The 24685-nt window shown below is 35.7% G+C and overlaps 1 protein-coding gene across 5 annotated transcripts in view; it reads right to left on the bottom strand.

The window, feature by feature from the left end:
• The window catches only part of LOC111141988 (ankyrin repeat and sterile alpha motif domain containing 1B), a 1155119-nt gene that overhangs the window by 628205 nt on the left and 502229 nt on the right, over window positions 1-24685 (bottom strand). For all 5 annotated transcript variants that reach the window (XM_022494890.1, XM_022494891.1, XM_022494892.1 and 2 more), the window contains exon 12: window positions 2783-2963. In XM_022494890.1, coding sequence (XP_022350598.1) covers window positions 2783-2963 — 181 coding nt within the window. The remainder of the gene's footprint in view (window positions 1-2782; window positions 2964-24685) is intronic.

Below are 24685 nucleotides of genomic sequence, written 5' to 3'. Positions count from 1 at the left end.
AGCAGTAAAATGTGTGTGTTTCTATCCTTTACCCCTAGTGGTCAGAGATATGGGACTAGACCTATTGCTTCTTTTACTCTTAATTTTTATATAAATAAGTAAAATTTCTTCTTGTCTCAAAGGACAAGTGAAAAAATTAAAAAATTAATCATAAAAAAACCCCCACTTAGTGTACTAACTAAAATAAAGCTGATATTTTCTTAAAGCAAACATCAGAGGATTTCTCATTCCTCCCATTTTAGAATTTTAAATCTGGAACTAGTCATTGAAATAAGTATTAATTGAGGAATAATTATATATGCAGAACCTTTTTTGGGGCCCATACACCATTTTTATTCATAAATAATATCCCATTGTCTCCTCTCCTACTGAGTCTGGTGCATGGCAGACATACAGTAAATGCTCGTACTCAATGAACTAATGCTAGGCTTCTTGAATATCACAATGACTACTACTACAGATACTAACATTTATTGAGCACTAACTCTGTACCAGACACAGTGCTAATTACATGCATTACCATTCTATAAGGTAAGTTAATATAATTAATTGTTAGTTTAATTCTATAGCTAAGAAAATAATAGCATAAAAAGATTAAGTCTCAGCTAGCTGATAAGGAGTTCAGTCCCTTAGTTAATAAACAAACTTTGAGGGGCGCCTGGGTGGCTCAGTGGGTTAAGCCGCTGCCTTCGGCTCAGGTCATGATCTCAGGGTCCTGGGATCGAGCCCCACGTTGGGCTCTCTGCTCAGCAAGGAGCCTGCTTCTTCCTCTCTCTCTGCCTGCCTCTCTGCCTGCTTGTGATCTCTGTCTGTCAAATAAATAAATAAAATCTTTAAAAAAAAAATAAATAAACAAACTTTGATGGACTGACTTCAGTGCCTACAAAGTGTCAGGGATCCATCGATTCTACTTTACAGTTGTAGAAAAAGGAGAGAAGATAATAAGGAAACAAGGGAACAGTGTAATTTTACATAATAAATAAGGATATGGAAAAAGGAAAACAGGATAATTTGACAGAAGTGGAAAGAACAATGTTGAAACATGGTTTATCTTCTTTTTGTGTTTCCTTGTCTACAAATAACAATGACTAATTCATGTATCAGTTATGAGTTTTAAATGAGTTAATATACATAAAATGCCTAAAACAGTATATGATATATAGTGTTAAAGTTTTTGCTTAAAACTTATTGATTATTAATATTTATGATTGTTCTTTTTGGATCTTTGTTATTGTAGTTGTCATCATATTGAGGGCCTTACTGAAGATAAGGTGATCTGGGCAGGCCTCTATGAGAAAGTGTATTTGCACCAAAATCCAAATGACAGTCACATAATATTTTGAAGACAGAGATTCCAGGCAGCAGGAGCCAAAGTACAAAAGACCCAGGACTAGAATGCCTAGGAAAAAAGGCCATTGTGGGCCAGGATGCGTTTGCTCAAGTTTAGGTTAAAGAGCTGAGTAGTGGGATGCCTGGGTGGTTCAGTCAGTTAAATGTCCATCTTTGGCTCAAGTCATGATTCCAGGGTCCTGGGATCGAGTCCCATATTCAGCTCCCTTCTCGGGGGGAGCCTGCTTCTCCCTTTCTTCCCTCTGCCTGTGACTCCCCCACTTGTGGATGCTCTCTCTCTCAAATAAATAAATAAAATCTTAAAAAAAAAAAAAGTGAAAAGAGCCGGTCAGAGCTAGGTTATACTGAACTTCTTTGGGCATAGCGAGGAGTTGGATTTTATTCAAAGTTCAGTGAGAAGCCACTGATTATTTTATGCATGATAATGACATACTTTGATTTGCATTTTATAAATATCACTCTGGTTGCCATGAAAAGGTCAGATAATAGCTTCGATAGAATATCAATGTCACCACTTCCACTAATCATAATTTTTAAAATCTTAGTTTTCCTAGAGAAAAACTATTTTCTTGCTGTATTTTTGGAATGTTTGTATCAGTGCTCCTAAAAGTACAGTCAGAGTAATGGACTTAAGTATGGTGCATACATTTATATAATCATCGGCGCACTCATTTTGAACAAAGGTTACATGGAATACCCATATAAATGATACCTTCTGATTCTAAAATTCATAGTAATCATATCTAGTGGGTTTAAAAATCACATCTCTTTAAGGGAAAGTAGTAGCATAGTTCACCTACTTTAAATTATATAAGGGTAGGAGATCCTTTAGGTCTCACTTCTCATATTTCAGTCATTTGGTTTTACCAGTTATTAGCTTCTTGCCCCCTTCTTGCAAATCTGATTGGCTGGAACCAGATATGAGTTACTAGTGGGTGTGGTTACTTTCCTTAATCTTCCCCTTACCCCCAGCACTATTTCCTCACACCTCTCCTCTCCAAGTTCATACTGGTTTGAGTAGATTGAAAGCCCACTTAGGCCATAGTGTCCAACTCAATCTTACCAGGTTGATATGGGTTCTGTAGCCTCAAAGCAGCTATTAATAAAGTTGTATATTGATGAGTTGATACCACTGTGTGGAGAGGGGTAAATAGCAGTGGAAAAAGAGCATTTCTAGGTCTCTGGTTATTTCACTGCCATAATAGCATTAAATCATTATCTGTAACACGTTTAACACCTAAAAGACCATAAATATATTTAAAAAAATTATATCCACACTCTGACAAAAATTATAATGCCCTACATTGCTATACATGTAGGTGAACAAAAACAGTGCAATTTATATGAAGATTCCTCTTAACCCCTCTGTATCTCATTAAGGCTTTAGGTTTAAAAGTTCAAAAATATAGCTGCACAAAGTGAACTGCTTTACCTGTATGGCCAGTTCCCTCGTTCTTGACTTCTGTGGTTCCCACAGAAGAGGTGGGTGGACTAACAGGAGGGCTGGAAGTAAAGCTTGCATACCCTGCAGATGTGTTGATTTCGAAATATTCTTGGTTGTGATTCATTCGATGAAAATCCAGAGAAGACACAATAGATGTTCGTTGTTTAGGCTAAAATAAATGAGCATGATGAGAGTATTATGATCATGTTCATCTTCAGCCCAATCTCCCAATTGACTTAATATAAGTGATGTTTTTATCAGTTAATCTATCTGATTTTTATACTTAAAATATACTGTACTTCACAGAGAGATACTAAAGAATCTCTTGATAAATTAAATAATGAAGAAATTATTTAATGAATAAATATTTTGGCATAGTGGGTAAGGACTTTTTGTTATGTTTCCCCAGAAGACTGTACAAATACAGTACACAGAATTTCTCTTAATAATCAATTCAGAAAGTTGCAATTTTAAGACACCTTTCATTTAACTAACATTTGTTAAGTGTATGGCATTAAAAAAAAAAAAAAAGGATATGGCATTTGCCAGACCCCGAGGATAAAGAATCTAATAATAAACGAGCTCTTACAACACTGAAGCATAATTAAGGCAGTTCTGTTTTTTGTTCTCTATATAGTCCAAGAAATTGATAGCTTTAGATATTGTCCCCAAGTACCATATGCTGGAATTTGATAATCAGAATTAAGAAAAGTTATATAGAACATTTCCCAGGACTTAAGAATCTACACAGTATTTGTTGTGAATTTTGATTTCCTTTTTTAAGGATTTTAATTAATCCCTGAAGAGCAAGAAAAGTCAATTTAAACATAAAAGTTTAAATTATGGAGCAATAGCAGATATAATCTATACCCTTCACCAGTAATGGATTGTTCCCTATAGCAGCTTTCTGGGTTTTTTTCCCCCATAGTTTTAATTATATACACTTTTCTTCCTGCCTAGCAGAGCTTCTAACATTGTCCTTTAAAACTGCAGTCTTTTTGGCTCTCAGAATTGTGTGCATTTCCCAAGAATCAATCCAAGTTTTTTTACTTCTTATTTTTACTCATATTACTGAAATATTAACAATCCATTATAATAATTAACAAGAGATTAACTTTAATTTCTTTGCAATAAAATTTACTGTACTTTGCTATCTCCAAAGTATAGTAAACTCTTGGTTTACTGACATTTTCACTGCCCTCAAATACTTAATAATTTAACCACTGTACTCCATAGATTATTTTTCTGCAAAATATTCAGGCTACCCTCTTTCTTCCAGCTCATCATGGTTTTTTTTTAAGTAGATATCATTTAGTCTATGATCTAAAATATACAATGATAATGAAAAGGCCTCTTTATTTTTTATATAAAGGGTGCCAATTATCACACCATGCTTTATTATTTCACTATTACAATATTTTTATGAAAGAGGTTTAGAGGCATTGTTATATAAGCAAGTCACTTATATGACATATCAACTCAGTAGCAGAATTCAAATTAGTTCTCACATAGGACTCAGGTGACTGAAGTATGGAAGATCGGGGTGCAATGTCAGGCTTACTTTCTCATCAAATGTCTATCCTTGGGGCTAATGAATCTCGATTTCACATTCATGTTTTTTTCTACTAGATGATATAATAGTAAATAAAAGGCATGAAATATGGCACTGGCTCCAATGGAAACACAGTTATGTCCATCGTCTTTGTTTTGTTTTATTGTATTATGATTTTGTTTCATGTCATAAATAAGCAATGGACCATATTTGTATAATGTTCCTTCTCATAAACTTTATAAAGATCAAGCCAACTGATACATATGACACCTTTACTTCTGTTTCTCTTTTTATGAACAATTATTTTAATAAGTTGGATGTGAAGGTAAAGAAAACTTTATAAATAAATAGGAATTAGAAAAAAATCACTAGACCCAAAGTAATCTCTTTGTGCTTAGAGTTTAGTCCTAAAGATACATTTTTTTGGTGTTTAATTTTACTTTTCTGATTTTTAACTTAAATTAATTTTTAAATTTAATTTTTAATTTAATTTTTTGGTTATGTTCAGTTAGCCAACATATAGTACATCATTAGTTTTTGATGTAGAGTTCAATGATTCATTAGTTGCATATTAAAACCCAGTGCTCATCACAACACATGCCCTCCTTAATACCCATCACCCTGTTACCCCATCGCCTCAAATCCCTTTTTCTATAAACTTCACTTACTTTTGTTTCTTTTTTTAGAAGATTTTATTTATTTATTAGAGAGAGAGTGCAGAGAGAGAGAGAGAGAGAGAGAGCGAGCATGAGTGGGGGGAGGGGCAGAGGGAGAAGGAGAAGCAGACTCCCTGCTGAGCAGGGAGTCCTATGAAGGACTTGATCCCAGGACCCTAGGATTATGACCCAAGCAGAAGGCAGACATTTAACTGAGCCACCCAGGTGCCCCTACCTCTGTTTCTTAAACACATGTTTCTGAACTTGACTACCCAAAGTTCTAATTATATTGAAATCAAAATTTGTTATGCAACATGATTGCATGATTTTCATGATTTCATGAAAGCAAACAGGCTATTTTTTGTTGATGTATTGATTAATTCTAAAAATATTTGTGTAGTTTATACTAAATTGCAGATACCTTGGTAAGCAGTGTGGTAGGAATAAGACTAATAAGACATTGTCCTTGTTCTCCAGATTATTATAGACTTGAAGTGAGAGAAGGGATGGTGCATGAAGGAAGAAACAAGCAATCCAAGGATTATGCATTAGTGCAGTATTATACAGTGATAGAGCTATGATAAGGGGAGGCACCATATATAAAATGTAAACCTCTATTTTAGGGAGGGGATCAGGAAAGGCTCCCATAAGCAGGTGATTGATGGCTGAGTTGAATCTCAGTGAAGCAGATAGTAGGCAGACAAAAGAGGATGAGGAAAAGAAAAGAACAAACTGCAAATAGTTCATAATGGCTATAGTGCAGAGAATGTGAGGGAGTGGTTGTTTCAAACCATGAGATATTACAGGTTGCAGGGTCTAAATCATAAAATGTTCTAATGCCATGTTAAGTATTTTGTCTTTAATGTGAACATTTTAAGAAACCCCAGAATGATTTCCAAGCAAGAGGATTTCATGGTTGGATGTGCATTTTAATAAACTCATTTTAGCAGTTTAGAGAATGGATTGGTCAAGGCTGGATTAAAGGAAGGGAGACCAATTAGGAAGATGTTAAAGAGTTCTAGCCAAGACACAGTGAGGTCCTGAGGTAAAGCAGTGGCAGCAGGGTTGGAGATAGCAGATATCTTTAGGAGATGCTAGTAAGGTTAGCTCTTTAGGTCTTGGAATCTGGTTGGACAAGAAGCTTAATCTTAAGAAGTCTAGGGTGACTCACAGATTTTTCTTGAGTAGATGCCAGAGGATAGGTTTTTGTTTTGTTTTGGTTTGGTTTGGTTTTGGTGAAAAAACAGAAATATATGTAGTCCTATACCAGAAGTATACAAGATGTATGCTCATTTACTCCTGGGATTCAGTATAGACTGCTTAATACATGGTCATGCAAATCTATGTGATACTTCCCTTTCTTTCTTTAAGTGGAATGCTATGATCTCAGTGTAACATGGCTTCAAATAAAATAAATGGAGGAAGGGAGACAGGCTAATGGAAACCCAAATAGAAGAAACCATGGATCAGTGATTATCTAACCGTATTCTTATTTGCTTCTTCAGAACTGTCTGTTTATCATTTACCCAGGAACACTGATGGGGGAGTTATTGCCCAAAGTTCTATGAGTATCTAAGATGATGAAGAATGAGAATCATTACATGTAGTTCATGCTTTAAGAAAGGGATTGAAAGAAACTATGGCCTGTGGCATATCTGTGGCCCACATCTGACCTGCCTCTTATTTCTGAAAAAAAAAGTTTTACTGGGACACAGGTAGGTCCATTCATTTATTTATTATCTATGGCTGTTCTCATGTTACAGTGGCAGGGTTGAGAAGTTGTGACAGAGGCCATAGTATTCACAACCCTTTAAATATTTACTGTCTTGTCCTTTAGAGAAAACATTCATTGACAAAACCCTGTTCTAAGGCATCATTTTGCATATCATTTTAGGGCTTAATGAAATCATAAGTATACTTTTTCATTTATTTCCAGCCTATGTGCATTTAGATTGGGGGGCATATAACTAATCCTGACCAAATGACTGTTAATCAGTCTCTATGCCACTCCTACTCTTCAAAAGATGTAGTTGTAAGATGAGTGAGGGTCACTCACTCATTCAACCACACTGGGCTTTATGAGAAGTTGAATTAAGCCTCTTTTATGTTAAACTGCTGAGATTCTGGGTTTGTCTGTTGTGGCAGCTAGCATTACGTACCCTAACTAGCACAATACAGTGGCTTAGAGGGGTTAAAGGATTTACTCAAGATTACATAAATAGTTAGCAGAAGGGCTTGGATTAAAAGGAAAGTTTATGTGTTCAAATCTAGAGACAAGTGGATGCTGCCTCAAAGCACAAAGGACAGAGGTGGGATTTTAAAAAAATGGTATTGGAGGAGGAGTCAAGATGGCGGAGAAGTAGCAGGCTGAGACTACTTCAGGTAGCAGGAGATCAGCTAGATAGCTTATCTAAAGATTGCAAACACCTACAAATCCAATGGGAGATCAAAGAGAAGAAGAACAGCAATTCTAGAAACAGAAAATCAACCACTTTCTGAATGGTAGGACTGGTGGAGAAGTGAATCCAAAGCAATGGGAAGATAGACCGCGGGGGAAGGGGCCGGCTCCCAGCATGCAGTAGAACAACGGAGCACAAAATCAGGACTTAAAAGTCTGTTCCGCTGAGGGACATCGCTCCAGAGGCTTAACCGGGGTGAAGCCCACACGGGGTCAGTGTGGCCTCAGATCCCACAGGGTCACAGAAGGATCGGTGGTGTCTGAGTGTCACAGAGCTTGCAGGTATTAGAACGGGGAAGCCGGCTACACAGAGCTGAGGAGTGAGTTCACAGCTCGGGGTTACCTTGAACCGGTCGCAGGCTCAGTCAGCTCAGAGCGCGGCCGGAGGCCAGGGTGACGGGAGTAATTGGGCGCTATTCTCTGAGGGCGCACTGAGGAGTGGGGCCCCGGGCTCTCGGCTCCTCCGGGCTGGAGACCGAGAGGCCACCATCTTCATTCCTGTCCTCCGGAACTCTACAGAAAGCGCTCAGGGAACAAAAGCTCCCAGAAAGCAAACCCAAGCGGATTACTCAGCCCCAGCCCAGCCTCTGGTAAGGGTGGTGCAATTCTGCCTGGGGCAAAGACACTTTAGAATCACTACAACAGGCCCCTCCCCCAGAAGATCAACAAGAAATCCACCCAGGACCAAGTTCACCTACCAAGGAGTGCAGTTTCAATACCAAGGAGAGCAGCGGAATTCCAGAGGAGGAGAAAGCAAAGCACAGAACTCATGGCTTTCTCCCCATGATTCTTTAGTCTTGCAGTTAATTTGATTTTTTTTTTCTTTTTCAATTTATTTCTCTTCTTCGGCCAAAATTTTTTTTAACTTTTACCCTTTTCTTTTTTAACGTTTTTTAGCTGGTTTATCTAATATATATATATATTTTTCTTTTTTATATTCTTTCTTTATTTGTTCTCTTTTTTTTTTTTATTGTTTCTTTTTTTTTTCTTTCTGAACCTCTTTTTATCCCTTTTCTCCCCCTTTATGATTTGGGATCTCTTCTGATTTGGTTAAAGCATATTATCCTGGGGTTGTTGCCACCCTTTTAGTATTTTACTTGCTCCTTCATCTACTCTTATCTGGACAAAATGACAAGGCGGAAAAATTCACCACAAAAAAAAGAACAAGAAGCAGTATCAAAGGCTAGGGACCTAATCAATACAGACATTGGTAATATGTCAGATCTAGAGTTCAGAATGACGATTCTCAAGGTTCTAGCCGGGCTCGAAAAAGGCATGGAAGATATTAGAGAAACCCTCTTGGGAGATATAAAAGCCCTTTCTGGAGAAATAAAAGAACTAAAATCTAACCAAGTAGAAATCAAAAAAGCTATTAATGAGGTGCAATCAAAAATGGAGGCTCTCACTGCTAGGATAAATGAGGCAGAAGAGAGAATTAGCGATATAGAAAACCAAAGGACAGAGAATAAAGAAGCTGAGCAAAAGAGGGACAAACAGCTACTGGACCACGAGGGGAGAATTCGAGAGATAAGTGACACCATAAGACGAAACAACATTAGAATAATTGGGATTCCAGAAGAAGAAGAAAGAGAGAGGAGAGCAGAAGGTATATTGGAGAGAATTATTGGAGAGAATTTCCCCAACATGGCAAAGGGAACAAGCATCAAAATCCAGGAGGTTCAGAGAACCCCCCTCAAAATCAATAAGAATGGGTCCACACCCCGTCACCTAATAGTAAAATTTACAAGTCTTAGTGACAAAGAGAAAATCCTGAAAGCAGACCGGGAAAAGAAGTCTGTAACGTACAATGGTAAAAATATTAGATTGGCAGCAAACTTATCCACAGAGACCTGGCAGGCCAGAAAGAGTTGGCATAATATATTCAGAACACTAAATGAGAAAAACACGCAGCCAAGAATACTATATCCAGCTAGGCTATCATTGAAAAAAGAAGGAGAGATTAAAAGCTTTCAGGACAAACAAAAACTGAAAGAATTTGCAAACACCAAACCAGCTCTACAGGAAATATTGAAAGGGGTCCTCTAAGCAAAGAGAGACCCTAAAAGTAGTAGATCAGAAAGGAACAGAGACAATATACAATAACAGTCACCTTACAGGCAATACAATGGCACTAAATTCATATCTCTCAATACTTACCCTGAATGTTAATGGGCTAAATGCCCCAATCAAAAGACACAGGGTATCAGAATGGATAAAAAAACAAAACCCATCTATATATTGCCTACAAGAAACTCATTTTAAACCCGAAGACACCTCCAGATTTAAGGTGAGGGGGTGGAAAAGAATTAACCATGCTAATGGACATCAGAAGAAAGTAGGAGTGGCAATCCTTATATCAGATCAATTAGATTTTAAGCCAAAGACTATAATAAGAGATGAGGAAGGACACTAGATCATACTCAAAGAATCTGTCCAACAAGAAGATCTAACAATTTTAAATATCTATGCCCCTAACGTGGGAGCAGCCAACTATATAAACCAATTAATAACAAAATCAAAGAAACACATCAACAATAATACAATAATAGTAGGGGACTTTAACACTCCCCTCACTGAAATGGACAGACCATCCAAGCAAAAGATCAACAAGGAAATCAAGGCCTTAAATGACACACTGGACCAGATGGACATCACAGATATATTCAGAACATTTCATCCCAAAGCAACAGAATACACATTCTTCTCTAGTGCACATGGAACATTCTCCAGAATAGATCATATTCTCGGTCCTAAATCAGGTCTCAAACGTTATCAAAAGATTGGAATCATTCCCTGCATATTTTCAGACCACAATGCTCTGAAGCTAGAAGTCAATCACAAGAGGAAATTTGGAAAGAACCCAAATACATGGAGACTAAACAGCATCCTTCTAAAGAATGAATGGGTCAACCAGGAAATTAAAGAAGAGTTGAAAAAAATTCATGGAAACAAATGATAATGAAAACACAACGGTTCAAAATCTGTGGGACACAACAAAGGCAGTCCTGAGAGGAAAATATATAGCGGTACAAGCCTTTCTCAAGAAACAAGAAAGGTCTCAGGTACACAACCTAACCCTACACCTAAAGGAGCTGGAGAAAGAACAAGAAAGAAACCCTAAACCTAGCAGGAGAAGAGAAATCATAAAGATCAGAACAGAAATCAATGAAATAGAAACCAAAAAAAACAATAGAACAAATCAACGAAACTAGGAGCTGGTTCTTTGAAAGAATTAATAAGATCGATAAACCCCTGGCCAGACTTATCAAAAAGAAAAGAGAAAGGACCCAAATAAATAAAATCATGAATGAAAGAGGAGAGATCACAACGAACACCAAAGAAATACAGACAATTATAAGGACATACTATGAGCAACTCTACGCCAACAAATTTGACAATCTGGAAGAAATGGATGCATTCCTAGAGACATATAAACTACCACAACTGAACCAGGAAGAAATAGAAAGCCTGAACAGACCCATAACCAGTAAGGAGATTGAAACAGTCATCAAAAATCTCCAAACAAACAAAAACCCAGGGCCAGATGGTTTCCCGGGGGAATTCTACCAAACATTTAAAGAAGAACTAATTCCTATTCTCCTGAAACTGTTCCAAAAAATAGAAATGGAAGGAAAACTTCCGAACTCATTTTATGAGGCCAGCATCACCTTGATCCCAAAACCAGACAAGGATCCCATCAAAAAAGAGAACTACAGACCAATATCCTTGATGAACACAGATGCAAAAATTCTCGCCAAAATACTAGCCAATAGGATTCAACAGTACATTAAAAGGATTATTCACCACGACCAAGTGGGATTTATTCCAGGGCTGCAAGTTTGGTTCAACATCCATAAATCAATCAATGTGATACAACACATTAATAAAAGAAAGAACAAGAACCATATGATACTCTCAGTAGATGCTGAAAAAGCATTTGACAAAGTACAGCATCCCTTCCTGATCAAAACTCTTCAAAGTGTAGGGATAGAGGGCACATACCTCAATATTATCAAAGCCATCTATGAAAAACCCACCGCAAATATCATTCTCAATGGAGAAAAACTGAAAGCTTTTCCGCTAAGGTCAGGAACACGACAGGGATGTCCGTTATCACCACTGCTATTCAACATAGTACTAGAAGTCCTAGCCTCAGCAATCAGAAAACAAAAGGAAATTAAAGGCATCCAAATCGGCAAAGAAGAAGTCAAACTATCACTCTTCGCAGATGATATGATACTATATGTGGAAAACCCAAAAGACTCCACTCCAAAACTGCTAGAACTTGTACAGGAATTCAGTAAAGTGTCAGGATATAAAATCAATGCACAGAAATAAGTTGCATTTCTCTACACCAACAACAAGACAGAAGAAAGAGAAATTAAGGAGTCCATCCCATTTACAATTGCACCCAAAACTATAAGATACCTAGGAATAAACCTAACCAAAGAGACTAAGAATCTATACACAGAAAACTATAAAGTACTCATGAAAGAAATTGAGGAAGACACAAAGAAATGGAAAAATGTTCCATGCTCCTGGATTGGTAAAATAAATATTGTGAAAATGTCTATGCTACCTAAAGCAATCTACATATTTAATGCAATTCCTATCAAAGTACCATCCATGTTTTTCAAAGAAATGGAACAAATAATCCTAATATTTATATGGAACCAGAAAAGACCTTGAATAGCCAAAGGAATATTGAAAAAGAAAGCCAAAGTTGGTGGCATCACAATTCCGGACTTCAAGCTCTATCACAAAGCTGTCATCATCAAGACAGCATGGTACTGGCACAAAAACAGACACATAGATCAATGGAACAGAATAGAGAGCCCAGAAATAGACCCTCAACTCTATGGTCAACTAATCTTCGACAAAGCAGGAAAGAATGTCCAATGGAAAAAAGACAGCCTCTTCAATAAATGGTGTTGGGAAAATTGGACAGCCACATGCAGAAAAATGAAATTGGATCATTTCCTTACACCACACACAAAAATAGACCCAAAATGGATGAAGGACCTCAATGTGAGAAAGGAATCCATCAAAATCCTTGAGGAGAACACAGGCAGCAACCTCTTCGACCTCAGCCGCAGCAACATCTCCCTCAGAACATCGCCAAAGGCAAAGGGAAGCAAGGGCAAACATGAACTATTGGGATTTCATCAAGATCAAAAGCTTTTGCACAGCAAAGGAAACAGTTAACAAAACCAAAAGACAACTGACAGAATGGGAGAAGATATTTGCAAATGACATATCGGATAAAGGGCTAGTGTCCAAAATCTATAAAGAACTTAGCAAACTCAACACCCAAAGAACAAATAATCCAATCAAGAAATGGGCAGAGGACATGAACAGACATTTCTGCAAAGAAGACATCCAGATGGCCAACAGACACATGAAAAAGTGCTCCACATCACTCGGCATCAGGGAAATACAAATGAAAACCACAATGAGATACCACCACACACCAGTCAGAATGGCTAAAATTAACAAGTCAGGAAATGACAGATGCTGGCGAGGATGCGGAGAAAGGGGAACCCTCCTACACTGTTGGTGGGAATGCAAGCTGGTGCAACCACTCTGGAAAACAGCATGGAGGTTCCTCAAAATGCTGAAAATAGAGCTACCCTAGGACCCAGCAATTGCACTGCTGGGTATTTACCCTAAAGATACAAACGTAGTGATCCGAAGGGGCACGTGCACCCGAATGTTTCTGGCAGCAATGTCTACAATAGCCAAACTTTGTAAAGAACCTAGATGTCCATCAACAGATGATTGGATAAAGAAGATGTGGTATATATACACAATGGAATACTATGCAGCCATCAAAAGAAATGAAATCTTGCCATTTGTGACGACGTGGATGGAACTAGAGGGTATCATGCTTAATGAAATAAGTCAATCGGAGAAAGACAACTATCATATGATCTCCCTGATATGAGGGAGAGGAGATGCAACATGGGGGGTTAAGGGGGTAGGAGAAGAGTAAATGAAACAAGATGGGATTGGGAGGGAGACAAACCATAAGTGACTCTTAATCTCACAAAACAAACTGAGGGTTGATGGGGGGAGGGGGGTTTGGAGGGGGGGTGGGGTTATGGACATTGGGGAGGGTATGTGCTATGGTGAGTGCTGTGAAGTGTGTAAACCTGGCGATTCACAGACCTGTACCCCTGGGGATAAAAATATATGTTTATAAAAAATAAAATTAAATTAAAAAAAAAGGTATCTTTGTGGAAAAATGAAATAAAAACAAAAGGAAAAAGAATAAAGAGATGGCAACAATATTAAAATGGAGATTAAGGAAGATGAGTCTGGAATATTTGCTCAAACTTTGATTTTAATGCATTCCATTTTTCTAAATATTTTAATGGAATTTTGCTAAGCCATAGAGTATAAGAAAGAATGTGTTTTCACAAATTCACTGAAATTACATATAAAATTTGCCAAATTTCAATGTGTAAAATGAGTTGCACTTATGTATACTTTGGCTACTCTAAAACATCTCCCTCCCCTGTGGCCCAACACTCAAATGTCTCTATTTTCTAAAGGACTTTCTCCCACACATATTTACTTAACAAAGTCAGCACACTATAGATCATGAGCCAAATCCAGGCTTTAATTCTTGGGGAGCTAAGGATGGTTTTCACATTTTTTAATGGCTAAAAAAAAAAAACAACAAAAATAACATTAGTGACAGGTGAAAATTATACGAGGCTCAAATTTTAGTGTCCATGAATAGTTTAACTGGAACATATACATACCAATTCATTTACATGTATGTGGTCTATAGCTATTTCCAGAGTTGAGATGAGTGGTTATAACCATATGACCCACAAAGCCTGAATTATTTTATTCTTTAGTCTTTTACAGAAAAAAAAAAAAAACCCTATCAATTGTATAGGAAATGTCTCTGAGGGGCAAAAATGAAACAGCTATGTGAATAACTGAAATAGTCAAAAGCATTTCCATAGAGTAGTTGGAACCAGGGGCAACATAAAAATGGGCAATTCGTTCTAAAAGCAGGGGGAATAAAACATTTTCTGTCTTCCATGTTAGTATCTTACTCCCTTGGACATGGGGACACTCATAGGGTGAGAGCACATCCTCGCAGTCAAACAGGTGCTCTGCCCTGCAAACCCATGCACCAAACCTTCACCCTCCCCACACTCAGGGTTTCATGGCTTCATCAACAGTTGCTGGCTTGGCCAGAAGCACCATAATTGGGGGAGCAAACGGCCAAGAAACCCACCCAGGAAGGTGAGAAGATGTAGGTAGTGGAAACACAGATGAGCTCAGGCTGTGTTTCTTCACAGGCCTCACTTACAGAACACAAACTGATTTTTATCTAATCGGTAAGAATTTTAGACAGCAACCCAAAAGCGTTAAACGCCAAGCATAGGGCCTTTCTTTGTGTGGGGCCCAATGAGACTGCATTAGTTCCCATATCCACAAAGCCAGTGTCATATTAGTCCCTAGAAGGGACTAATGTGTAAATTTACTGGTAAAACCTAAGGGATGGCATCCATTTCCTACTCATATTGTGGTTTCTCTTAATCAATCAGAACCTATTATTTTAAGAATTATCTTTATGTTCTATAAAGATATAAGTGAAATATATTCTGATGCAACTTTAAAAATTTCATGCCATTTTTGCAAACCAGTTTGATTTGATTCACATATGAATAAAATGAGAACACATAATTCCTGACTGGGATGAGATTTAGGTAACATGTGTATTTACATCCAAATATTTTCTGGATTGCAATCTAAGTTTCAAATATCCACTTTTATGTTTCCTCTTCTATTATTTTCAAGTTATTTAAACTACTGGACATTTTAAAAATCCACTTACTTAGAATTAACTGGATTTTAAATCAATTGAATTAACTTAATTATAAAGGGACTTCATCAAACTCCTAATAAAATATCAAACAGAACTAGAGGGATGCTCTGGTGTCAGTACAAAGAAAAAGTGGTGCTAGCAAAAGTCGGGGTGATATTAAATCTCCAAGCAAAAGCAGCCTTCAAAATGAGTTCCCAAAGACAGTTGAATGTCAGAAAATTAGCTAGTGACATCAATAGGAATATTTGGAAATGACAGACTCTCCAGACAATAGCCCATTGATAAATTATATCAATATGAAGCAAAGTCCTGTCAAGCCAGTGGATATAAAATCAATGCCTTCTTAAATACTTTTTAAAATGAAGATAAGGTAGATGATAAAAATGGAAAGTTAGATCAGCAGTATTTTCCTTCAGAACTTTAATCCACCTGGAGTATTTTGTGTATATGGTGAAAAAATTTAGTTCTAAGCATTTTTTCCCCAAAATAATATTCTACTGCCCAATATCATCATTCTCTCACTGATTTGCAATGTCACCTTTATCATACACTAAATTTCCAAATATACACTGCATTTACATTTTTGGACTGAACTATGTCCCTGTTGATCTACTTGTCTATTCCTATGCCAATACCATACTCTCTTAATTACCTTATGGCTCCTCCTCCTACTTCTAGAGCTCCTAGTCAACAGACATTGGATCTCTTTGATCCTCCTTGTTTTATATTCTGGTAGTATTCTACAGTTTGGTATTCTAAAGCACTTTCATCAATTTGTTTAAAAAAATTACTACTGAGCATCAACCATGTGTGAGACACTGCTCTAGGCTCTGGAGATATATCAGTAAACAAATAAGATAGAAAACTTTGTCATTTTATCATGACTTTAGGTATAATGATTGTATTTTTAATTTTCAATAACTTTTCTTGTTTTCCAAGTATTCCATTTTAAAAAGAACCTGTTTTTAACGTTAGAAGTTAATACCCTCTCAAATCTTAGGATATTGATTGCAATCTTTTTCTGTCTCTAATTCTGTTTTCTCAAAGGTCATTTACTTTGTTCATTCATCTTGTTTCCTCTCTTTTTAATTGTTCATTCTCCTCAAATGTCCGGTGTTTTAGTCAACCATTTTTAATTACCTAGGACACTTCCCATTTCTCTTACTTGCTCCAATTCCCATGTAGGAACTTCAGCAGACTCTTCCCCTTACTGAGATAGTTATTACCATCTGGTAGGAAAACAAAGCCACGTTTAAGATGCTGAGGTTCTTTAGTTGCCCTGATTAGTCTCTGTCTAAATCCAATGCCATTTGTCATACCTTTTAGAAGTTCCCAAATGCTTCTCAGAGTAGCCCTCAATGTTCATCACTGCTATGGATTTATCCTTTTTTTTAGTATTTATTTTACAATTTTAATTGTATGTACAGAGGGAGAGGATGTGAAAAGTTGGGATCAATTTACCTTCTTGATTTAGAATTCTCATGCTTCTGTGCCTTGATCACTTTTTAAAAAGTATAAAGGGATCTGAAGGAATCGAGATGACAATTGAGTAGGGGTAGAAATTGTTAAACTTTTTATTATAGATATCTTACAAATTGAAAACAATTTCTATTTTTTTTTTCTTTTCAGTGAAAGGAAAAAAATTTAAATGAGGTACTTTTTTTCCATGAATATAATAGTTAATGTGATTAAGACTTATTTAAAAGATGTAGAACTTCCTATGATTGGGTAAGCAAAATAACATTCCTTTGTTGTATGTAGAGTTATGGCCAAACATAGAAAATAAAGTATGGCCATATCAAGAAAGTTAAAGGGGGTGTGAGTAAATATCAGATGCTTAAGAGGAGTTAGACCCTCTTCTAGGAACTTGAGATTTGTAATCTCATTTAAGCCTATAACATTGGTATTAGAAGTAGCTATTAGTCTTTCCATTTTACAATATACCTTAGATTTAGAGATAGTCTCACACTTATGTGGGAGAGTTGAAGTTAAAACACAATCCTGAAATTCCAATTGATTGCATTTTCCCCTAGGCCATCACACTACAGATAAAGCAAAAAGAAGCATAAAGTTACAGGTAAAGTCAAGAACCTAATAGGTCTTGAATTTCTCATCTTTACATCAATGAGCATTTTCCTATTCTCAGTCCATTGGCAGCACTGATTTTTTTTTTAAACAATCATCATTTTAAGGAATATTGAAGAAAATTCAATGGGTGGAAAATAGGAACAAGTAGAACAAATAGGAACAAATAGAATCTAATTCTGCTATATATTAAACTCTTAGAGTTACTAGGTGTTTAATTAAAAGAAAGGCAGAAATTAAAAAAAATCTTTCTATTTTCTGCTTTTATCTCTTCAATTTGTATCATTTTTATATGGAGATATTAGCCAAAAGATTAACACATGAATTCATCTTCTATTTAAAGACACAAAATTATAAAACTCTTAGTATATTTCTAGTAGTTAGCATATATAGGAATGAATATAAAGCTTTTAAAATGGAAAATCCATATTTCTCCATATGAAATAGTTTCTTCATATAAGTTATTCAAATGTAAACTGAAAAGACTACATATAGTTTTATTTGATAAAAGTGTTAAGTAGTTCTGGAAGAACTGGACAGCCTTGACTTTCAAACTATGAAGTTTGTTCTTATACACACTTCTCCAAACATTAAAATACTCATGACTATCTTAGAAAATAATATTTTTTAAATTAGACATTTCAAATATTTATGCATTAATATTTCAAAGATGCTCAAGTCAAATGCAAATATGTGTAAAATTTAAAAACCAGCTTTATTTCCCACATTTAAGTTCTTTTAAAAAAATTAAATGATTTGTTTCACTTTAGGAGAAGCAGGAAGTAATTATACAAAGGATTACAGAAGATATGTTCTGAGCAGCCAAAGTAGGAAGCTCATATCACTGTGTGGGTGAAAGAAAGAAATTTTTACAAATAAAGGAGCACATTACCTTTTTTTAAATGACATAATATTTTTAATTACATTTTTTGTTTGGAAATAATTGTTGATTCCCATGCAGCTATAAAAATAATACAGAGAAATCTCATGTGCTCTTTTTATAGTTTTCTCCAATGGTATAATATCATGCAAACCTACAGTACAACATCACAACCAGGATATTGACTTTGATACAGCCAAGGAACAACAGTTCCACCCCAGAGGGACCCCTCATTGCTTCATTGCCCCTTCTATAGCTACACCTACTTCTCTCCTGCCCTGACTTCTTCCTTAACTCTTGTCAATCACTAATCTATTCTCTTATTTATATAATTTGTCATGTCAAAAATTATATATAAGCAGATGTATGATAAATAGAATCATATAGTATATAATCTTTTGGAATTGGCTTTTCTCAGCATAATTCTCTGGAGATTAATCCAAGCTGGTTTGTGTATCAGTATTTTGTTCCTTTTCCTGCTGGGTAATATTCATTTGTATGAATGTAGCACAGTTTTTTTTTAAACTATTCACCCACTAAAGGAATCCCGTTGTCTCCATTTCTTGGCTTATGAATAATGCTTCTGTAAATATCTGTGTACAGGTTTTTGGAAGAACTTGAGTTTTCATTTAGCTGGGATAAATTCTCAGGTGTACAAATGCTGGGTGATATGATAGTAAAGTCTTTAAAGTTTTAAGAAACTGCCAACTATTTTCTGATTTGCTGTAACATTTTACATTTCTACCAGCAGTATATGAGCTTCTCCATATCCTTGTTAGCATTTGAAGTCATCATTACTTTTTATTTTAGCCATTCTGATAGATATGTAGTGGTATCTCATTGCAGCTTTCATTTGCATTTCCCTAATTGTTAATCATGTCAAAAATCTTTTCATGTGCTTATTTGCCATTTGTATATTCTCTGCAAGGAAATGCCTCTTCATGCCTTTTGCCCATTTTCTTTTCTTTTCTTTTTCTTCTTTTTCTTTTTTTTCTTTTCTTTCTTTCTTTTTTTTTTTTTGTTATGTTAGTCACCATACATTACATCATTAGTTTTTGATGTAGTTTTCCAAAATTAATTGTTTACAAATAACACCCAGTGCTCCATGCAACACCTGCCCTCCTTAATATCCATCATTTGGCCAACCCATCCCCCAACCCCCCTCCCTTCTAAAACTCTCAGTTTGTTTCTCAGAGTCCATAGTTTCTCATGGTTCATCTCTTCATCTCCCCCTCTGATATCCCCTCCCTTCATTTTTCCCTTCCTTCTCCTAATGTCCTCCATGCTATTCCTTATGTTCCACAAGTAAGTGAAACCATATGATAATTGACTTTCTCTGCTTGACTTACTTCACTCAGCATAATCTCCTCCAGTCGCATATTTGCTGATGCAAAAGTTGGGTATTCATCATTTCTGGTGGGTGAGTAATATTCCATTTTATATATGGACCACATCTTCTTTATCCATTCATCTGTTGAAGGGCATCTTGGCTTTTTCCATAGTTTGGCAATTGTGGACATTGCTGCTATAAACATTGGGGTGCATATGGCCCTTCTTTTCACTACATCTGTATCTTTGGGGTAAATATCCAGTAGTGCAATTGCAAGGTCACAGGGTAGTTCTATTTTTAATTTTTTGAGGAACCTCCACACTGCTAAAGTGGCTCCACCCACTTGCATTCCCACTAACAGTGTAAGAAGGTTCCCCTTTCTCCACATCCTCTCCAACATTTGTTCTTTCTTGCCTTGTTAATTTTTGCCATTCTAACTGGTGTAAGGTGGTATCTCAGTGTGGCTTTGATTTGAATTTCCCTGATGGCTAATGATGATGAACATTTTTCATGTGTCTGTTAGCCATTTGTATGTCTTCATTGGACAAGTGTCTGTTCATCTCTTCTGCCCATTTTTTGACTTGATTACCTGTTTTTTTGGGTGTTGAGTTTGAGAAGTTTTTTTTTTAATAGATCTTGGATATCAGCCCTTTGTCTGCAGTGACATTTGCAAATATCTTCTCCAATTCTGTGGGTTGCCTCTTAGTTTTTTGACTGTTTCCTTTGCTGTGCAGAAGCTTTTTATCTTGATGAAGTCCCAAAAGTTCATTTTCACTTTTATCTCCCTTGTCTTTGGAGATGTGTCTTGAAAGAAGTTGCTATGGCCAATGTCAAAGAGGTTACTGCCTGTGTTCTCTTCTAGGATTTTGGTGGATTCCTGTCTCACATTGAGGTCTTTCATCCATTTCGAGTTTATCTTTGTGTACAGTGTAAGAGAATGATCGAGTTTCATTCTTCTGTATATAGCTGTCCAATTTTCCCAAAACCATTTATTGAAGAGACTGTCTTTTCTCCACTGGATATTTTTTTTCCTGCTTTCTTGAATATTATTTGACTATAGAGTTAAGGGTCCATATCTGGGCTCTGTATTCTGCACCATTGATCTGTGTGTGTCTGTTTTTGTGCCAGTACCATGCTGTCTTGGTGATCACAGCTTTGTAATAAAGCTTGAAATCTGTTTGGCCCATTTTCTAATCAGTCTGTTTTAATACTGTTTAGAATGTTCTTTAAATGTTCTAGATATTCATTGTTTATCAGGTATGTAGCTGACAAATGTTTTCTTCAGTTTATACTCTTCATCTCTTAACAGAATTTTTCATAGCAAGCATTTTTAATTTTGATGAAATACAATTTATCAATTTTATATCAATTTATAAAATTTCCTTTTATAGATCATGGTTCTGGTGTCAAGTATAAGAACTCTTTGCCTAGCTCTAGATCCTAAAGATTTTATTCTATGCTTTTTTCTAAAAGTTTTATAGTTTTACATTTTACATTTAAGTCATTTATCCATTTGAGATAATTTTTGTAAAAGGTGTGAGAATTAGGCCAAATTTCAATTTTTTGCCCATGTATGTCTAATTGCTCCCACACCATTTGTTGAAAAGGCTATTTTTTTCCTCCATTGAATTGCTTTTGCACCTTCATCAAACATCAGTTGAGTATATGGTCTATTTCTGGGCTCTCTTTTCTGTTCCATTGATCTATATGTCTATTCCTCTGCTAATAATAACAGTCTTGAGTATTGCAACTGTAAATATTAAAATTAGGTATATTAATTCTTCCCAATTTATTTGTTTCTTCCAAAATTGTTTTAATTATCCTACTTCCATTACATTTCCATATATATTCTAGAATAAACTTACATGTCTTCAAAAAATCTTGCTTGGATTTTATTGGCACAGCCCCTTTGGAAAATAGTATGAAGTTCTCTCAACTAGTTATGAGATATGATATCCATATGATATAGCAATTGCTCTACTGGGTATTTATCCAAAAGATACAAACATAGTGATTCAAAGGGGCACATGCACCCCAATGTTTATAGTGAAATTATCAACAATAGCCAAATTCTGGAAAGAGCTCAGATGTCCATTGGCAGTTGAATGGATAAAGATGTGGTATATATATATGCAATGGGATATTACTCAGCCATCAAAAAGAATGAAATCTTGCCATTTGCAACAACATGGATCGAACTGGAGGGTATTATGCTAAATGAAATATGTCAGAGAAAGACAAATGCTATACAATTTCACTCATGTGGAATTTAAGAAACAAAATAGATGAACATAGGCGAAGGGAAAGAAAAATAAAGTAAGACAAAAATTGAGAGGGAGGCAATCCGTAAGAGAGCCAAACTCTTGGAAACAAACTGAGGGTTGCTGGAAAGGAGGTAGGTGGTGGGTGGGGGAGGGATAATTGTATGATAGGCATTAAGGAGGGCATTTGATGTAATGAGCACTGGGTATTACAGGCAACTGATGAATCACTAAATTCTACCTCTGAAATTAATAAAAAAATGGGGAAAAATCTTGCTTGGAATTTGATAGGAATTATATTAAATTCATATTATCAAGTCTTTTAATTCATGAAAACTGTCTTTTACATACTTACTTTTAAAAAAAAAAATTTCTCTCACCACTATTTTGCACTTTTCAGTATACAAGTCCTTGACATGTTCTGTTAGATTTACATCTAAGTATTTCTTTTCATTTATTGTGTGTGATTATAAGTGGTATTGTAATTTTAATTTCAGTGTCTACATGTTCATTGTTATTTCATAGAAATATAGTTGCAGTTAAATGGGTGTCGGTATTAAGAAGGACACTTGCTATGATGAGCACTGGGTGTTTTATGTAAGTGATGAATCATAAAATTCTACTATTGAAACTAATATTACAATATATGTTAACTAACTGGAATTTAAGTGAAAACTTAAAAAAGAAAAAAAATAGAAGTACAATGCTTTTTTAATGTTTATTTTGCATCCTGTGACCTTGCTGAATTTACTATTTATATATATATATATTTATATTTATATATATATTTATATATATATTTTTTTGTTGTTTTATTGTATATCTCTTGGGGTTTTCTACATGGACAATCATATCATCTATAAACAAAAACAGTTTTATTTCTTCCTTTCCAATCTGTACTTTTACTTCTTTTTTTTTTTTTCCTTATTGTACATGATAGAACTTCTGGCACTATCCTGAATAACAGTGGTGAAGAGATTAGACATCTTTATCATGTTTTCAATTTTAGGAGGAAAGGATTCAAATTTTCACCATTAACTATAATTTTGGTTACAGATTTTTGTAGATGCTCTTTATGAAGTTAAGGAAGCCATCCTTTATTCCTATTCTAGAAGATTTTCTTTTTACTTTTTAAACATGAATGGATCTTGAATCTTGTTGAATTCTGTTTCTGCTTCAATTGATATGATCATTCAGTTTTTTCCTCTTTATTTTATTTCAGGCATTAAACCAGTCTTGTATCTCTGGAATAAATTATGCTTGGTCATGGCATATAATTCTTTGTATATATTGTGAATTCTATTTACTAATACTTTGTTAAGGAATTTTGTGTCTAATTCATGAGTTGATATTGCTTTGTAGTTTTTGCTTTTAGTTGTTGTTTGGCTTTTTGTTTGGTTGTTTGATTGGTTTTGTACTGTCTAGTTCTGGTATCAGGGGAATACTAACTAGCTTCATAAGATGAACTGGAAAATATTCCCTCCTCTTCTGTTTCAAAAAAAAATTTATTTATAATTGGACTTAACCTTTCTTTAAGGCTTAGAGATTTCTTTCTTGGAAATTTTAAATTATGAATTAAATTGCCTTAATAGTTATAAGACAGCCCAGTGATGGGTATTAAGGAAGGCTTATGTTACAATGAGCACTGGGTGTTTTATGCAAATAATGAAGCACTGAACACTACATCAAAACTCAACACCCAAAGAACAAATAATCCAATCAAGAAATGGGCAGAGGACATGAACAGACATTTCTGCAAAGAAGACATCCAGATGGCCAACAGACAACATGAAAAAGTGCTCCACATCACTCGGCATCAGGGAAATACAAATCAAAACCACAATGAGATACCACCACACACCAGTCAGAATGGCTAAAATTAACAAGTCAGGAAATGACAGATGCTGGTGAGGATGTGGAGAAAGGGGAACCCTCCTACACTCTTGGTGGGAATGCAAAATGGTGCAACCACTCTGGAAAACAACATGGAGGTTCCTCAAAAAGTTGAAAATAGAGCTACCTTACAACCCAGCAATTACACTACTGGGTATTTACTCTAAAGATACCAATGTAGTGATCCAAAGGGGCATGTGCACCTGAAAGTTTACAGCAGCAATATCCACAATAGCCAAACTATGGAAAGAACCTAAATGTCCATCAACAGATGAATAGATAAAGAAGATGTGGTATATATACACAATGGAATACTATGCAGTCATCAAAAGAAATGAAATCTTGCCATTTGCAATGACATGGATGGAACTAGAGGGTATTATGCTGAGTGAAATAAGTCAATCAGAGAAAGACAATTATCATATGATCTCCCTGATATGAGAAAGTTGAAAGGCAATGTGGGGGGGTTTGGGGGGTAGGAAAAAAATAAATGAAACAAGATGGGATTGGGAGGGAGACAAACCATAAGAGACTTTTATTCTCACAAAACAAACTGAGGGTTGCCAGAGGGAGGGGGTTAGGGAGAGGGTGGTGGGGTTATGGACATTAGGGAACATATGAACTATGAAGTGTGTAAACCCGGTGATTCAAAGACCTGTACCCCTGGGGCTAATAATACATTATATGTTAATACAAAAATAAAAAATTTAAAAAAAAAAACTAATGATGTACTGTATGGTAACTAACATAACATAATAAAAAAATGTTGTAGGACTATTCACATTATCTTTTTGATATTGGGTGAATTGTGGTAGTTGGTGTTTTAAGAAGAATTTTTTTTCTTTGTTGAGATTTTTAAAAAAATATTTTATTAATTTATTTGTCAGAGAGATAGAGAGAGTACAGGCAGGCAAATAGGCAGTCAGA

The sequence above is a fragment of the Enhydra lutris genome, unplaced genomic scaffold (genome assembly GCF_002288905.1).
Source record: "Enhydra lutris kenyoni isolate GAN:26980312 unplaced genomic scaffold, ASM228890v2 scaffoldscaffold7, whole genome shotgun sequence".
Lineage (NCBI taxonomy): Eukaryota > Metazoa > Chordata > Mammalia > Carnivora > Mustelidae > Enhydra > Enhydra lutris.
Note: the sequence above shows the minus strand (reverse complement) of the source record. Positions and strands in the feature narration are given on the sequence as shown.